The following is a 19,117-nucleotide window of genomic DNA, read 5'->3' on the forward strand; positions in this document are numbered from 1 at the left end:
TTAACAAGTCCTCCTTGAGTACTCTGCTAGAAGAACTTCATCCAGGCAAGGGTTGAATGGGAAGATTTCAACTAAAGTACTGATAGAGAATATTGAATATATTTTTGAAATTTGACTATATTTAATTTTATAAGAAAGGCAGGGACTAGAGTGGAGAAGCAGTATGTAAATGTTCTATGTTCTAACCAAATTGAAATAAGGCAACTGAAAAAATGTGAGAGGATAGGAGAAAAAAGTAGAATTCAAGTTCATTGTCACCAGGTAATTAGGTGGGAATCAAAGAATCTCGTTTAGAGCAGGCAAACCAAATAATAGGAGCCTAGACAAGCAAAAAGAGGACTCTAAAGTTAAATCACTAGAACTAATATACAGACCTTTCTAAATATCAAAAGGGATTTTAGAAAGCAAAGAGCACACTCTGCATAGTAAAAGATACACAATAAATATAGCAATATACATATTTTTAAAAAAGGAACACAAGAAAAGATTATCTAGAAAATAAAATAATTACCAATACGAAGTGGTAAGAATGGGGTAGAGGGATAGAGATGGGAACTAGACTTCTCTTATATAGTTTTAACTTTGGAACCATGTAAATGCTTTATGTAATCAAAAATAGAATAAAAAGTTTAAAAGTAAATTCTAAAATTGAATACAAACAAAACTGAATGAATCTAATTATATCACATTGATAACATTACACAGAGAAGAGTGAATTCCATTGATTTTTGAACACAGTACTGTGACTGTACATCCATAGAGGACTGTATTCTAAGTGCGGGTTGCTGGTGCTGAGTTCCAACTTGGCGGGCCAGGGCCAGGGAACCTGGTCAGCCCCTGGGGGAGGCGATGGGCATGGGCAGTAGCGCCCTCCACAGCCCCCCCCCCCCCAGGGAACCTGGCCAGCCCCTGGAGAGGGTAGTGGGCATGGGCAGTAATACCCTCCACAGCCCCCCGGGCCTGAGAAAGTGGAGCCGGCTACAGGCCCCATCTCCCTCACCCAAAATACAACCGTTAGAGGAAGCTTGCCAGAGAAAACCGCCCCCTTTATCTTGCCCGCACACTCCCCGTTGCCAGAGCAACTCCCGCTACCGCCAGTGCGCATACACCGTTGCCAGAGCAACTCCCGCCCTTTTCAAACGACCTCCGCGCCCTCTCAGAACCAATCCTAGCCTTTATCCCCTCAGCATTGCCATGTAAGGACCCCACACCCCTAACACCGACCCCGCCCTCTATGCCACCCTATATAACTTGTGCTCACCCCTAAATAAAGGCTTTTTTGTTCTACTACTTCGAAAGGAGAGTGTCTCGCGTCCCTCTCTCGCCGCCCTCCACACCTTGCACGCCTCCGCCGGGGACTCGGCCAAGTCCCCCGCCTCACCTTCGCCTCCGGGAAGAGCTGCCGCCGGTACCCCTCAAGCAACGCTGAGCGTAGAGGGTTCCGTGGCTGCCCGCCCCTAGCTGCGACCGCATCTAAGGACAAAGAGAACTGCAAAATCTTAAACTTTACTCAGTATGTTTATTATTAGAAATATTGCTATTGTAGTATTGAGACTTAACAAGCAAGATATTAGGAACCAAGATTTTCACTATGACAGGGAAATATGAAATAGGTAAGAAAAACTTTGTAATCACAAATTTTACTTGTAAATATCACTTTGAATTCATGATCTTTTAAAAAATCTCTTTCCTTGCTCTGCCACTGAATAGGCCTAGAGACAACGACATCTCAGTAACAATGGATTCAAAATTCCTTTCCCTCTAAAAGGTACAGGGATCCTTGGGCAAATAACTGATATTACAGGTTTGGGACAGGGAAAGTAAAAGGTAAGCCTGTGATGTCCTATGCCAGAAGCAAGAATATATGCCAATATATTCAATATAATGTGGTCATGTCTAAAAAGACACAGGTACTAGCTTGAAGTGACCTACTGGCTATTGCCTCACAATATGAGCATCAGAAAGAACCAACTGTGACTATAATTGACTATAATACAGTGAATTTTTTTTTTTTAATTTTATTAAGAAATCCAAGACATAGTGCTATTTGAAAAAAAAAGAAGGGTTTGGTGTGCAGTAAGGATCTTGGCCTCACCTAACGCGCAGTCTGGTCTTTGTCCTGGCCCCTAGTGTTAATCTGGTAGGTGTGAAGGGTAACCTCCAAACCTTGGAATTTCCTCGGTAATAAGTATCTTTGTTACTCACAGTGGGCCTCTGGACCACAACTGATAGTTTATACTAACCAGATCAATCAGGGTGAGGCTGATCATGCCAGAAAGACCCACCATATGATTAGTGTTGGGGTTTTGGGCCATGTGTTATCAGCCTGAGTGGGGAGAACGGGGGAGGGGGGTGTAGTGATTGATTTCCCATGGGCACTCAATCATGCCTAGGTAATGAAGCCCCAATAAAAACTCTGGACACCAAGGTTTGAGTGAGCATCCTTGAGTTTAGAATACTCTGTGTGATTGCTACAGTGCCAGCAGAGTAACACATCTCTGGGGAAAACAGAAGCTTCGTGTTAAACCGACCAGATTTCACCTTCGAATTTGTATCCTTTGACTATAATAAAACTGTAATCACAGTTTTAAGTATAATGCTTTCCTGAGTTCTGTGAGTCATTCTAGTGAGTGAACCTGAGGGTGGTAGTGGGAATCCCTCCCATCTGAAGTCAGAGTGGTTTTGGGAAACTCATGAACTTTGCTGTTGGTTTTAGAAGTCTTAGAAAGACTTGGCAGTATGGAGGGCTGTGCCCTTAACCTCAAGTTCACTAAATCCAGGTAGCTGGGAAAAACAACAGAGAGGAAAAAGACTTTTTAGTATATCAACTAATAAGTGTAGAAAAAAATTAGAGAATTTTTAAAATCTCCGTTGTACCACAATGTAATAAATAACTCAGGCAAAAATCATTAATTGACGCTAAAGCTTTTGGATGAAAGGCAACTGGTAAATGAAACAGTCACATAGTACCAAGGAATTACCCTATAAATTATTAATTACCAACGGGGGAAAAGGACCTTTATAATGGAGAGACCTCATAGTCTCCACCTTGACTACAAATAATCAATTACCATCATCAACAGTGAGACAATCTAGAATTGTGCCTTATAATGTGATAGAATATCAAGTCAATATCTGAAATAGTCTTGCCAAAAACATTTAGCTTGAGCTAATCAAACTTAAAGACTTCTATTTCAGAGGAAATGCAAATAAAAAAAAAGAAGGAACACATCAAAAGACACAGACAAATCAATAGGAGTCAGGTGACTTAGATTCTTCAAAAAGTCAGTATCATGAAAGGGTATGGGGGGCAGTGTCAGGATGGGGGTCTTCTAGACTAAGACAATTAAATACGAAGCACGGACATCGATTGTATCCTGGTTCCAAAAATACAGTAGTAAAGTTATTTTTGAGACAATTGGAAATATTTAAATGTGAACCATCAAATTAATTAAATCGTCTTAAGTGTGATAATAGATAGAAGTTATTTAGGGAAATGCCTGTAATTTTAGGAGATGCATGATGAATTATTTACTAGTGAAGTGTCCTGACACACAAAGCAAATGTGGCCGAATGTTAACAGTTGTTGAATTTAGGTGAAGGATAAGCAGGTGTACCATTCTTTCAACTTATATATATGTTGAAAAGTTTTCAAAATAAAAAGTTGATGAAAATTTAAACTTAAAATTTTGTTCTTTATTTCATCTTTCCAAACTCATGGAGATTACTCATGAAATTTTCAAAGCTAAGCTGGCACAACCTGACGTAGCAGGATTGAAGTCATTAAAATAACAACTGTTATAAAAACAAAATATTCAAAACAATAATAAACTGGACCCCTGAGGAAATGGAGACAAATAATATGAAGTAATAGAAATTTGGGGCGTTATGCATATAATAGCAAAGTAAACTGCAGCTTTAAAAATTCTAGAATATATGACAATAGTATTGAAATAGATACAAAATGAAATATGGGCTCACCTTTCTCATGACTTTCTGCAATCTTTTCAGTCACCCAAGAAATTACCCTTACTATAAGACTTGAAAGAACTACTGAAGCAGCTTGCATATATTAGAAAAAGCACCTAGCATGATAATTTTAAATTACTACATTTAAGATCCAAGCAGAATAAAGTAAAAACAGAACATAATAAAACTTGAACCTGAAATAGAAAACTTAATAAACTCTCAATTATTAGAAATGTTTGTACAGTCTTTTAAAAGACCAATCCCACATACAGACAGAATTTGTTAAAAAAATACAAGTCAGATTTAGTCCATTTAACTAAACCTCTTAATCTACATTTTAACATAAGTGCAACTTCAGGTAATTACCCCAAAACACTAGAATAACATTCATTATTCTTTTGAACTGTCAGTTAGTTGTAGTTAAAAAAGCAGGAAAGTGATAACATGCTATACATGGAGAAACCTTGAAGACTTCATGTTGAGTGAAATAATCCAGACAAAAGGACAAATAATGTGTCATTTCATTTACATGAAATACCTAGAATAAGCAAAGACATAGAGACAGAAAGTAGGTTACAGGTTATCAGGGGCTGAGAATAGAGGTAAGGAATGGGGAGTTACTGCTTAAGATTGAGTTTCTGTTTGAGGGGATGAAAACATTTTGGTCATGGATGGTTGTGATAGTAGTGCAGCATTGTGAATACAGTTAATATCACTGAATTAATTGTACACATGAAAGTGGTTAACATGGAAAATTTCATGTTGTATATATTTTACAACAATAAAAATTAAAAAGGCAGAAAAGCTATCTTAGGTAAACTATAAGGAATACCATGTTGTTTTAAGATAGTTATTACTTTAATATTTTAGAAATCTTAAATGAAAATAAATGCATAAATGAAAAACATAATGAAAAACAAATGATTCTTAGCTCCAGTAGAGAGCTGATAATTAACCCCAGTAAAGAATGACCAGAAATGTGGGCCTATCAATTAATAGTGAAGCTCTACTGTGAGCCAAAATAATAGTTTATAAAATTAGTTCATTCCACACCCATAGGAATGTATTAAATTTAAGAACATGCCTTTCTGGGGTACATACAGCTTCAAACCACCACACTTACCATCTTTATGATGATGATTTCCTAAAATATAATTGTGGTTTAGCTTTCTCTCTCTCTAGTTCCATGGATGTAATAGACTGAAATTTGTACCCCAATTTAGGCATGATTTTTACTTGTAATCTGCATTTCTGTGGGTGTAAACCCATTGTAAATAAAGGTTTTATTTTTAGCTAAGGTATGATCTAACTAAATGAGGGTAGTTCTTAATATGGATTACTGGAGGCATTATAAAGATCCAGAAGCCTGAAGTCAGTGGAAAACCAAAAGAACAGAAGACAGGAGAGGATGTCTCTATGTGACAGGAAAGACAAGGAACCCCAAGGATTGCCGGCAGCCAAGACCAGAATATGTCAGTCTTTGGGGAAAAAAGCAAACTTTGCCAATATCTTGTTGTTCGACTTTCTTTGAAACCATAAGGCTAATAAATGTTTGTTGTTTAAGCAAAAAAAAAAAAATCAAGATTGTGTATCTCTGTAATTTAGAAAAAAGGTTTATAAACCAGTTTTTTTAATTTTTTTTTTCAAATATTCTAGCCATTTAATAGTTATTTGTCATTAAACATCAGAACTGAAAACTAAATAGCAATAGTATACATGCCACTTAGCACAGAACCTGACTATATACTTTTCTACCCTGGATACATATTGTGTTCAGCATTACTTGACGGAATTTTTGAAGTTAAAAAAGTCTCTATTAACAAGAATTGTCCTTGCTTGTGTCATCCTCATCAATTCAGGAGAATGGTTTAGCGATGAGTGGTCACCAAGACACTCTCTACTCTATTCTTTACTGGGATTTGAAGACAAACTGTTTCCTGCTTGCTATTTTCTTCTCTGGAGTATATAATCAATCCAGTGTAATTACTAATGTTGATGGCTATCTGACTCTGGTGAAAGATAATAGTATCTGTAAGATATAGATTATGAGGTATATTTGCATGGCAACTGGGATCCTAGGATTGTGATTATATTTTCAACAACAAAAAAAGTATTCTAATACAAAAAATAACATTAAAATTTTTCAGCTAGTGCTTTTCTTGAGATGCCACCAAAGAAAAGTACACATTTTTAAAATGCTGATATTCTTTAGTGATTTTTTAAAACAATTAAAGCACTTTGTATAAGGTTACTCCAGGGGTAGAAGTGGGAATGAAATCCTTTATATTGCTCATCACATTTAATGGCTATGCATTGAATTGATAGTCACAATAGAAATATTCAAATTATGAAGAAAATATATACCAAATTACTATAATTACTTAACCTTGAAGCTAGCAGAGATATTATTTTCTTAAAAAGAATGTTTTAAGCTATTATCATATAGATAGAGAAATTCTAACTAGCTTAAATAAAACCCAGTCTTCCATGCTAGAGCCTAGGCTAGCAAAAAGGAAGATAAATGTAACTAGAGAAGTAAAGAAAAGATCTGTGATTCATTTTTGATGTACAAAGAAAGGAGACTAATTCATGAGTTGAAACATTAAACAGATAAAGGTGAACAGGGAAACAAGTAAACATAAGAATGTATTGATAGAGTTAATTATGAAATATTCCATTTCAATAAATCTATTAAATGGATATCTGGATACCGAAAAATGACAGGAGAAATTTATCAATTAAAAAGCCATTTAACAAAAGACCAGTTTATACATTCCTTTCAATTATGTCCATAAAAACTTTAAATATGCAAATTGCATTCCAAAACCCAAAAGGATTTTTTCTAAACAAATGAAATACATAGACAAATTCAGGATTCAAATCATTAAAAAAAAATTTTTTAATCACAGAAAATTATATTTTGTAACAAGAAACAAACAAAAAACAAAAAAATAGCTTTATACAATAAAGTTTTGAAAAGCTCAATGATGGAACAATGGCACCACACTTTATTTAAATGTAGTGTTCATTTATGCTTGTATAATATACCTATTTTAATTTTCATTTAAATAACAGATTTAAAGAACAAATGTTGAAAACCCAAAAATTGAATTATAGGTATTCTTAAAACTTATTTTTGCCAATATGTCCAAAGCTGTGAATTACAGTAATTAATAGCCTCCAGAAAATGCAGGGTTTTGGTAAAGCAAGGCACATAGGACCAGGTTTTGATTATGGTTCTTTTTCTTTGGTCCTATAATTACTTTAAATATGCTACATATCCTGGAGATTCTTAAGATGATTTTTAATACAAAATAAATAACTTTTGTAAATCTTTTTTATGTAAAGCATACATCCATATGTAATTAAACAGTATCACAACACTGAAAGTGTAAATAAAATGAGTGATACTAAACCCTGTTAAAAAGCAAAACTCAGTTGAATGACTATACAATGACACTTTAAAAGTCCAATAATTTGATATGTAGAAAAAGTGTATCATTCTTAAGAATGGTCAGTATTACACTAAGTGTACTGATGAGCACAAAGTCAAAGTTCCTTTCAGATTCTATCTCCTCAGAATCTAGGTTAAATATCAAACTACCTTTCCTTCAGTGAAATTCTGTGACATGCAAAATAAATTGATGTAAACATTTAAGTTTTGCATCTCTAAGCTATGTTTTCTACCATAAAATAGCCTACAACTTCTCTAAAATTACTATTAAAGAATTGGTATTACTATTGAAACATCAATTTGTTGCATTTCAAACTTTTCTTCCAAAATACCATGTTCTTAATTTTTATTAGCCTATATCAGTACATTTTCACAAAGAACAAAATAGTTGTAAAAAGCATAGTAGTTTAAAGAATCAAAGATTCATCGTTATAAAAGATTGATACAGTAAGGCCTTTGGAGGTCAAAAGGTCATTAAGACACGCCATACACATAAGAAAATGGCATCATTGTATATGACATGATCCAGGCCACAGGTCTACCTTCCCAAATATATTTATTTTTTCATGAGTTAACAATTATGAACTACACAGCCCAATCTTTAATAACAAACGTTTTCGAACCTACTAGAAAAGCAAATTTTAAATTATGCCTGATAAAAATTTGCTTTGAAAATATACTTTAAAATATTTTGTCCTTTCTCACATTGATTTTTATAAACTTTGTTAGGAATCCTGTTATTTTGGACACCTAAATATGTATTATTTATCACCGTAACTTGCATGTATAATATCCAATGATTTACTTGCCTCAGTTTTTGAAGTGTTAAAATAGGGGCAGACTAAAACTGAATTAATTAATTGTGAATATGCACTGAATTAATACATAAGCAACCAAGCAGTATTTCGATGTGGCTGAATGAAAATCCTTATATTTAGTTGCAAATTCTATGCACTTGTAGATTTAGATTTTACATGGCATTTAAAGTAGGTAATAAGATATAAAAGTCTGAGTTTGTTGCAGTCTAAAAATACCATGCTTTAAATGTGGTAAAAGTTATTAAACAAATACTCTAGTTGGTTATCATTGAAAATTTTAAGTCTGGCAACCAGAAAGTTTACTTGTTGCCAAATTGGAATCACCATTAAATTGATTTAAAATGTTCTGTGATTTTAAACACTAAAATTCTGGATAAAATAGATTAGCATGCATCCTGTAGAGGCTAGGTTTTCATCAGCAAGGTAACATAGACCGTTCTAATTAGCCAAGAGTACCCAACAGTTTGTAACATAATATTTTTGAGCCAAATTCTATTTTTACAGTTTTAATATCTAGTAGGAGACTTTAAAAATATATACAGTATAAATGAAAACATAAAATATTCTTTATACTTAATAACTAATTCTACCTGTACTCAACAATTAAATTTAAACCTATATTCCAATTTTAGAAAGCATTTTTGCCCACTAATTCATCTTCCCATTTCTGATATATTTTCTTTCCCATTAACTAACTTATTAAATAATTTATAATTTACAACCTCAACTCCAGTGTTAATCGAACTATTTAAAAGAAACCACTATTTTAAAGCAGAGTGGTGGCTTCTTCCCAGCAGCTCTTGTTGAGCTACAGAAAGGAAACTCAGGATTCATCAGCCCCTCCTAGACATGTGATAAGAGCATTTCTGGGGGGAACTGGCTTTATGAGAAGTCTCAAAAGTTCTTCTGAGGAGCCTTGAAATTAAAGGTATTGTATCATTTAAAATAATGTAATACCATGGCAACCTGGAATGTCTCCAAGAAAAGTAATCTTGGTCTCAACTCACAAACATCTATACTATTTTTGTTGTTGTTAGTAGCTGTAGAATTAAAGGAAGTTTTTAGAGATCAATGAGCCAAATTTTCATTTAAAATGTCCTACTTGTATACAATATAGGCTTAATACTCCAAAGTTCTCCAAATGGAGATTTTATAGATAACAAAAATTTTATTTTAAATCATTAAGTGAGCATTTAGTCCTTTAAGTTATATTTTAAAACTTTAATGGAAATTAATACATATACAAATTTAATTTAATGTTAAATTTATCTGATTTACAGAAAAAAAATACAATTAGGAGATTAAGGGCAAAACTCCATTAGTGTAAAAGTCATTGGCTCCTATCTAGCACAGAAGCAACTGAATTGCTTTCAGTGGTTTGAAGCACTAGAAGGTCTTAAAACATATATGGAGAAATAGATGTTTGTATCTCTCTACATTAAATTTAAATATGAATTTTATTCTCTGATAAGTTAAACTAGAATGTTACTTTATCAATTTTTATGTAATTTAACAAGTAACATTTAGCAATCCTTTGTTTAGTGATCTTTTATATAAATATAAAAATCTTAGACATGTGAAAATGTTTTTTCAAATCATATATACTTCTAATTCTTCAAAGCTTTATGTGTAATTACAGTTTTCAGACTTTGAATATTCTGTGTGATTTGATATATCTGTACAAGAAGAGTAAGATAAAAAAACATTTAATAAGATTAAATTTATCTGATTTGCAAAAATTGATATCTGACATTTGTGTGCTTTTGCAAAGAGTGCATAGGACATTTCTGCAGCAATCAAAAAGGTAAAATCTTTTTAAACTCAGATTTCGACTTTTCTCTAATTAAAGTATTCTAACCCCTGGAAATACTTTCAAGTTTTAATTTCTAGATGCAATAGGTATTTTTTTAATACATATATACATGTTTTTTCCTTAAACTTTTATAATTTCAGACCATCTGAACAATATAATCAGATTCAGCATATCTTCACATAATCTGTATGAAGTCCTCTGTGCAGGATTAATGTTGAGATTTCTAGTGCACCATCTTGAAAAACCAGTTTAAGATAGTAAACTGCTATGCTTTAGTGGGATTTCCTGTAGGTTTAGGATCATAACCATATAGGAAAGTAGCTGTTATTACAAGGATGGCTCCAAGGAAAAAGACACTAAATAAGATGAAGGAAAAATGAAAAAGAGAAATCAGATTAAGAGCAAAACAAGTTCTTTCTATTTCTTTACTATAAAAACAATTACAATTTAGGGGGAAAAAATGTTCTGCTAATATGGCTAAAAAATATTGGTCCTTACTACATTCCAAGTATTTGGCTAAGTGCTTTTTTTTTTTTTTTTTTTTTTAATATACATGCATTATCTCATCTAGTTTTCACAACAACCCTATGAGGAAGGTACTATTATTATCCTCATATTTCATGTATGAGGAAACTGAAATTTAGAGAGTTTAAGTACTTGCCTAAAGTCCCACAGCTTTAAGTGGAAGACAGGATTCAAATACAGGTATGCCTGTATTCTCATCCACTGACTAAACTGCCTCTCAATGCAAAATGTTTTAAATGCTGTATCTCACCTTAATATGCCCTTAGCCTGCAATACATTGAAAAACAAAAGATCTCAATTTTTAAAAATATTTGAAAATGAAAAGGGAAAATTACATTCTTTTATGTCACAAAGAAAAGTTCAGTTTCCAAAGGTAATAATAAGCAAAACTCATGACTCCTTTTTTATAGGATGGTTTACAAAAGGAGATTAAATACAGGGAGATATTGGGTTCCTCGTTTTTATTCTATCCATAGATATAGTATACCTTACTATAAACTGTAAATGAACTTGAACTGTAACTTAAACTACACTTAACCTGTAATACCCATCTTGACTTCTAACATGTATATTCCTCAAAATACTTTTATAAAGACATGAATTAGTCCTGGTTTTAAAGTTTCTATTACCAGCTCAGTCACTCTCTTGCTTTTATAAAAGCACTGTTCTGTAAGGAGACATAAAAGTCCGTTCATAATGTGGCCCCATCAACTTCCTCTCCCATGCTATTCCTTCTGACTACATTGTCTTTCCTCCAAAGAAAATTTGGTTTAATAATAACCCAGGTTTAATGACTCCAATACCCACTTCCTAGGCAGTTACTCTATTATAACACTTACCACACTGTATTAAATAATGCATTATATACATGTCTACTCTGCTGCTCTACCATGTGCTCCTCTTTATTCATCTGTATATCCCCAGTACCTAGCATATATAGGAAGCTCAATAATTCTTATGATAAATATTTTAGTGTTGATTTGATGCAAATGGGTGACTTTTCAAAAGCTGTGAACAGTTACACATATAAGACTAAGAAAATGTAAAACTTCCTGTAATATCTTGAAGAAAACTACTATGATAGGAAAAAAAAATTTGTCTAGCTTCAAGAAATATGTGGTGATTATTTGGGCTTTGGATAAACTTCTGGTTGGAAACTGTCAGTCATTATGACCTTTTCTTAGCTTTCTGGAACTATGGAACTACATAGAATCACATGCTCAAAAGGGGAAAACACCCACTGAAAAACTGTCTGGTCCAACTTTCTACCTACTATAGGAATCCCTTCCATAGTATCTCTAAAAGGATCTACCTGAACTCCCAATAATATCAGGAGACACTTTGTTTCTCAGTTCAGCTGTTTTTAGATGGTTCTGAGAAAAAAGTCTGAGAAGAGAAAATTTTATTAGGAAAATTTTTAAAATCTATCAGGAGAAGCTGAGAGAGAAAAGCTGAGAAGCTCACAGAAATCACTGGAGAGGCTGAAAGACAGAGTAGCCAGAAGCTGAAAGCAATGAAACGTGATAGAGAAGGAGAAGACGCTGCTGTGCCAGAAGCTGAAAGCAATGAAACCCAGGGAGAAGGAGGAGCAGAAACTGCCATGTGCCTTCCCATGTAACAGAGAAGTCCCAGATCACAGCAGCCTTTCTTAAGGAAGAAGGGTGACAGTCATCAACATGGCGATGTAAGACATCCACTGAAAAAACCCTCCCCAGAGAATCAGTGAAAACAAGGACAAATCTCACTTGCTTAGAACTCTGGAGGAAGGTAAAGACTGGAGAAGGATCCCACAAATGTGGAATCAAAGATCCAGCTCCCAAGGGTGGCCTATATTGGGCCTAAGGGGGACAAGCACACCATCAGTCAACCACTTGCCCCTGGAATTGAGGCTCCTCAAGACCCCCAGCTCCAGGTAGGAAACTTCCATCCAGATCAGCCAGTCGTCTTTCTTTCCCCTCGCTCAGTCCCACATGGGTTAGGAAGTGCCCACAGGCAGCAGCCAGGATCCCTCTCACTTCCCACTGCAGACACAGACTATAAAAAACTCTCACAGCTGTGAGATAGATTATCCAGACACACAGACCCAAGTCCATAGAAACCCAGGACATGACACAAGCCACAGGGGAATGCTGAATATAAAAAGGTGTCAAAGAGGAGCTTCCAAATGGAGGATTAGGGAGGGAACAGCAAAACCTACTTCTTTTCCAAAGCAGCAAGTAGCCAGGCAGAAACTGTTCAAGTCAACTATTTGGGGACCTGGGAGACGGGGAAGACATTTCAACACCCAGGTCAATGCAGGACAGAGACTGAGAAAACATGAGCAGAGGCTGTAATTCTGGCCACAGATCCTGGCACTCACCCCCCACCCTTGAGGGAAGCAGCAGTGGGTGACCCAAATCTTGCCTGGGGGATAGCTGCAAACCAGGACAGCTGTGGGAGTCCTCTGATCCAAGTACAGAAGGGGACACAGCCCAACACTGAGCAAGCAATTGGCTGGCAAAGTGAGAAAACAGGATACCTGCAATTTCAGCCCCGCCCGGTCACACCCTGGGCTTCATGATTTAAACTGCTTTAGAGAAAGAGTAAGTAACTGAAGAGCACCACCTGCTGGGCAGGCCAGAAAATGCAGGGGGAAAAGAAGGGCTTTTTGGAGCCTTTCTAAGAACCTATCACAAACCAATTGGAGTGGAGCTGGTCTACTCTCCTTGCACAGATACTCGGCACTGATTGGGCTAGGAAATATGATCAGACTGTCAAAGCAGTGCCCTAATACAAACCCAAGCAACAACTAAGTACTAGACAAGAGAGAGATCAACCTTCAGAATAGACCATTAAGATAATCAGATGACCAGATAGCAGCAAAAAAATCACAAGGCATACTAAAAAACAGGAAGATATGGTCTAGTCAAAGGAACAAATTAAAAAGTTGGAGGAGGCACAATTTGGAACAAGTAATCAAAGATGTTCAAACAAATCTAAACAAATTCAAAGAGACAGATAAAGAGATAAAGGATATTAAGAAGACACTAGGTAAGCATAAAGAAGAATTTGATGAGTATAAAGAAGAATTTGAAAGAATACATAAAAAATAACAGACCTTATGGAAATGAAAGATACCATAGATAAACTTAAAAATGTATCAGAGACACACGAGCAGATTTGAAGAGGCAGAAGAAAGTATCAGCAAGCTAGAATACAGAGCAACTGAATTTGAACAGACAAAAGAACAAATGGAGAAAAAATATGTAAAAATTTGAGCAGGGTCTTAGGGAAATGATTGCTAAAATGAAGTGCACAAATATACACATCATAGGTGTCCAAGAAGGAGATGAGAAAGGAAAAGGGCCAGGAACAATATTTGAGAAAATACTGGCTGATGATTTCCCAACTCCTGTAAAAGACATAACTATGCAAATCCAAGAAGCCCAGTGTACTCCAAACAATAAATGCAAATAGACCCATTTCAAGATGCATATTAATGAGACTGTCAAATGCCAAAGAGGAGAAAATTCTGAAAGCAGCAAGAGACATTTTTGAGGAGCTGCAGCCTAAAGAGGAACGTCCTGGGAGAAAGCCATTTTGAAACCAGAACTTGGAGCAGACACCAGCCACATGCTTTCCCAGCTAATACAGGTTTTCCGGACACCATTGGCCATCCTCCAGTGAAGGTACCCGATTGTTGATGCGTTACCTTGAACACTTTATGGCCTTGAGACTGTAACTGTGTAACCAAATAACCCCCCTTTTATAAAAGCCAATCCATTTCAGGTGTTTTGCATTCCAGCAGCATTAGCAAACTAGAACAGATGGGTTCCATGGTGTGTGAATATGTTTCAATAAAATTGCATTAAAAATTAATTGGTAATAACATAGGACCACACAACACAGTAAACCCTACTGTAGACAATGGATTATAGCTAATAGTACAAATAGGAATGGTTCCTTCATGAATTAATAACAAATGTACGATACTAATACAAGGTGTTAATAAAAGGGTAGTATATGGGAAAAATACATCTAATGTAAACTATGGTTGATAGATAATGGCAACAAAGGTAACTACTGTTAAAAATTAATACAATCATTTTTAAAATGCTATCATCAACTGTAACAAATGTTCCACACCAATGCAAGGTGTTGGAGGTGGTGTGGTATATGGGAATCCTCAATTTTATGGATGATTGGTTTGTAAACCTATAACTTCTCTAAAAAGAAATAAAAAATAAAATAAATCTGTCAGACTATAAAGAGTATTTCAAAGACTTGAGCTCCCCTCTGTCTAAATGAATTATGTATATACTTCCATTGCTGCTTTTATCATGCTCTGTTATAATTTATTTATTCTCAAAAATAAATTTTAAAAATTATTTATTTATTTATTTATTTATTTATCTATTTATTCTTTCCAAATAAATCATTGTGCCCTTCTTGAAGACAGGAAACTGTGTCTCATTCATTCACTCCTTTATTTCTAGCATCTAGCATAGTGGCTGGCAGACACATAGTGGGCATGTAATAAACTTTTGTAAAAGAAAGAATAAGCAAACCTAAATGGAAAGATGGTAATATCAATAAGCAAGATAATGAGCATAAGAAACATAAGTTAGAAAAGGGAATATTTATGGTATGACATCAATAGAGATTGAAATAGGAATCTATAGTTTAGGTAAAACTGAGACTTATCTACATAGATAGGTTAGATAAAACATGGCAGTGAATGAGATGGTCAAGAGAATGAGTGAGGTCTGCCAAGCTACCAAAGGAGACTGAAAAGAAACAATCAGGAGGGTAGATCCAGGAGTACTGTTTCAGGTTAATAAAATTAAATATATTATTATATTTGAAAGAGAGTTCAAAGAAGATTAAGAAAAGGTCACTGGGTTACTGTTTAAAAGGTGTTTTTCATCAAAGAAACAATGCACAAAGAGAGTTCAGTTACCTATTTAGGAAAAATAATTCATCTCTATCTGGCTCAGTGTTTTGGGCGTGTTCTCAAAACATTCATTTATTTATTCATTCAATAATAACAGTACCATTTTGTCTTTCTAATCATCCCACCACACCCTTTATACTCCCTCAGAAACAAGGATTTATGTACATATGTATGTCTCACTGACAAACCATTACTCTTTTACCCTTCCACAGATTTACTTGTTCACTTACTTGTTTAATTCCCATTATGATTCAAAGAAGATTTAAGGTTAACTCCCTTGGCCTTATATGAGTTGTTTTTTTTTTTTTTTAAGGTTTTTCTTTTTAAGAATATTCTAAAAATCTGCATGTTTCAAACATTCTCAGATAACCTTAAAGCAAATAATTTCCCCATCTAATGAACAGGGGAAAAGCATCATTAAGATGTAGCTGCTAATAGTTAGGCTAGTCTCACTAGCTAAGTAATTCATTCCCACACCAAGCTGGAAACAGAAATATTTTTAAATCCATGTCTCAGAAAAATTACAGATCTCTACATGTTGCAGACCTCTTGCCCAGGTTGCTAGAGAAGAATCAAGAGCATAAATGTTCAAATACAGTAAAATAAAGAACATGTTCTATTTTTCTACTACCAAATTCCATCCATAATCCCATCTAAGCAACTCTCAATAATACAAATGAATTTTATTAGCTGTATTAAAATTTTAAGGTCCTGTACATTCATTCAACAAATATTTCTGAATACCTGTTATGTACCAAGTACTATCCTACTTACATTCTTACATCAGATGGTGATAAGTTCTCTGCAGAAAGGAGGAAAAAGAATGATGGAATGGAGGGGGGTGCTCTTTTATTTAGGGTGGTCTCTTGATAAGGTGACATTTGAGCCAAGAACTGAGAAAGTGAGGGAGTGTGCCAGAGATAGGAGCATGTTTAAGGAAAAGCAAGGGGGTCACTGTGGCTTAAAAAAAAAAAAAAAAAAGAAAAGAAAAGAAACACAGGAGGACAGTAGCATCAGAGAAGTAGTTAGTTGAGGGCCAAATCAAACAGGCCACTGTAAGGATGACAACTTTTGAATGACTGGGAAATAACTGGAGGATTACCAAGGAGCAGAGCAGTAGTATGATCTGCTATATACAAAGGAGACTATTAATTTTTAATTCAGATGAGAAATGAGGATGGCTGAGACCAGGGTGGTAGGTAGCATGGGAAGTTGTGAGAAATGGTCAGATTCTTGAGATATAAAAAAAGAATAGGTGACAGGATTTGCTTCTGGATTAGAATAACATATGAGAAAGATAAAGAGAAGCTGATGACCTTGCTTCTTATTTCACTCAGAAAATAGAGAACTTCCACACTTTTTAACCTCCTTTTACAGACATCGTGCATATACATAGACCATGCCTTCTCTTAAGATTACTGTGGATAAACTGTTCTCTTTCAGCTAAGGAGGATTTTTATCTAAGCAACTGGAAGAATGGAGGTGCTATCATTTACTAAGATTGGAAACTGACAGGGATAGGGAATGAGTTATCTACTAGAGGTAAAGTGAAAATGTCAAATAGGCAATTAGATACACAAGCCTGGAATTCAGTATAAACCTGAGAGTTGTTAGCATATAGTTGGAATTTAAAGCAATGAGAATAGAGATCACCAAAGGAATAAGAATGGATAAAGGAAATCCAAAGACAGATCCTTGGGAGACTCCTAAGTTTAGAGGTTGGGAAGATGAGAAGAGTTGAGTGAAGTTGGAGGAAAACTAAGGATGATGTCCTGGAATCCATTAAAATATAAGCCTATTATTCTGAGATTATAAATTAATAATTGTAAAAAAAAAAAAAAACATAGAGTCTTCAATACCACCTATTATGAGCATTCATTACATTCAGTTCTTCCCAATTGTCTCTTCCTTTGGCATCTATGACAGTACACTACTGGGTCTCCTGCCGCACCTATCACTCCTTTTGCAATTCCTTTCTAAAATGCTCTTCTTCCTGCCACCATCTACTGAGTTTTTCTCATGAGCCACCTTCTCTATATAAACTATCTTCTCCAAGAATGTCATCTCTCCTGGCTTTAGCTTTGTAAATCCTGCCTTAAAATGTTTTCATAAGTCATAAATAGAAACTGAAGTATTATTCCTAAATTTAAATAAAACCATTCAGGTCTATTGGGCAAACTAAATTCTTATAAGAAAATTTTGAGTGGCAGATTTTCTTTCATGCATTTAGTTTGAAACTTTTTAAAAAAGACAGTTAAATAGATATTTGACTATTATTTTAATGATTCTTTAAAAGTTGTAATAGAGTAAAATTTATCAGATCACCTTATGAAGAATTGTTACTTTTATTTATACTTCTGAAGATTTAAAGAAATAGAAAAGAATATTTTACCTGGTTGGCACAAAATCTTGTAGCCAAAAATAGGATATCAGTGTTGATAATATTATGGATAATGAAGTTGCAAATCCTTTTAAAATATTATCTGCATACTTAATAACAGCAGCTATTACAAGTCCTCCAAGTGCCTAGAAAAGTTTTAAAAGATTATTTTTAGAAACAAATATAACACTGCTTTTCAAAACAATCTCATTACTCAATCACATTTTAGGCTTTTGTCCTATAAATATAATGCCATTAAAACAAAAGACTTCTAAGTTTTGTTCAATAGCACTCTTATTTCAACAGGTATCTTTAAAGTAAATACGAGAGAAATCTGCAGTTTGTTACAATAGAGTTTGATCTACGAATAAATCACCTATCCTAATCCAACTTAGTAAGTATACATCACTGGTCTGGACAACTGCAGGAAGATAGTCACTCTGAATAGTGAAATATTTACTTTCAAGTAAATGCCTTCTAGCTTTGCTTTCTTTCACATTTTCTCCCTGTTCTAATTCACCTCTCATTGCTGTCAGATTATTCATCCTAAAGTAGTTTTAATCATCCCCTTTCTTTAAGCATATAGGAAGAAAGCTTTTTACCAAAGAGAACTTTCTAGCAAATTTCTCTCAAATTCTAAATTGTAGCTACTTAAATAACGGTTTTACGACATAGTTTGTTTTCTGCCAAACCCTAGTTAGCTCCCAAATCTGGATTACTCACTTTAGCAACTTTAGTCTACCTCTTACTATGATGGAATGCTTTTTTAGAGACAGTCATGAATGATGCCAGTTAAACTCACTACATATTAATGTCTGGGTCCCAGACATTATTTCTTGGCAATATTTCTTGGCAATGTTGTCATTCATCTGTTAACACCCTACTGAATTCCTGATACCAGATATACCAAACCTTCATTATTTTCCCCATGTCTTCAGCCCCTAACTCTCAACAGATGGCTTCCCCTCTTACTTTTCTAGGATAAAAGCTTTCATACATAAACTCTCCTGATTCACTCTTATCTCCCCTTCAAATTTTCTCAGTATTTTTACTTGTCTCCTTTTTCCTGATCTTAAAAAAGCTCTTCCTGCTTTCCAACAACTATTCATTGCCATCTTCACCTACCTTCCAAGATCTCAGTCTTTTAATATTTCCTAATCCTTCCTTACAGCTTCAAACACCTACCTCTAGGAGAATAGAAGACTCTGAGGGCAGTGACTTGTAT

At 34.7% G+C, this 19,117-nt stretch overlaps 1 protein-coding gene across 2 annotated transcripts in view; it reads right to left on the minus strand.

Moving 5' to 3' along the window:
• Positions 1-6,805: 6,805 nt before the first annotated feature.
• Positions 6,806-19,117, minus strand: part of SLC35A3 (solute carrier family 35 member A3) — a 78,627-nt gene continuing 66,315 nt past the window's right edge. Inside the window, exons 7-8 of one of the 2 annotated variants that reach the window (XM_037826552.1) lie at positions 17,905-18,038; positions 6,806-10,410 (exon numbers count right to left, since the gene is read on the minus strand). In XM_037826552.1, the coding sequence (XP_037682480.1) occupies positions 10,320-10,410; positions 17,905-18,038 (225 nt within the window). In that variant the 3' untranslated portion in view covers positions 6,806-10,319. The remainder of the gene's footprint in view (positions 10,411-17,904; positions 18,039-19,117) is intronic. The other variant, XM_037826551.1, reaches the window with a different exon arrangement.

The sequence above is a fragment of the Choloepus didactylus genome, chromosome 2 (genome assembly GCF_015220235.1).
Source record: "Choloepus didactylus isolate mChoDid1 chromosome 2, mChoDid1.pri, whole genome shotgun sequence".
In the NCBI taxonomy this organism is placed as follows: domain Eukaryota; kingdom Metazoa; phylum Chordata; class Mammalia; order Pilosa; family Megalonychidae; genus Choloepus; species Choloepus didactylus.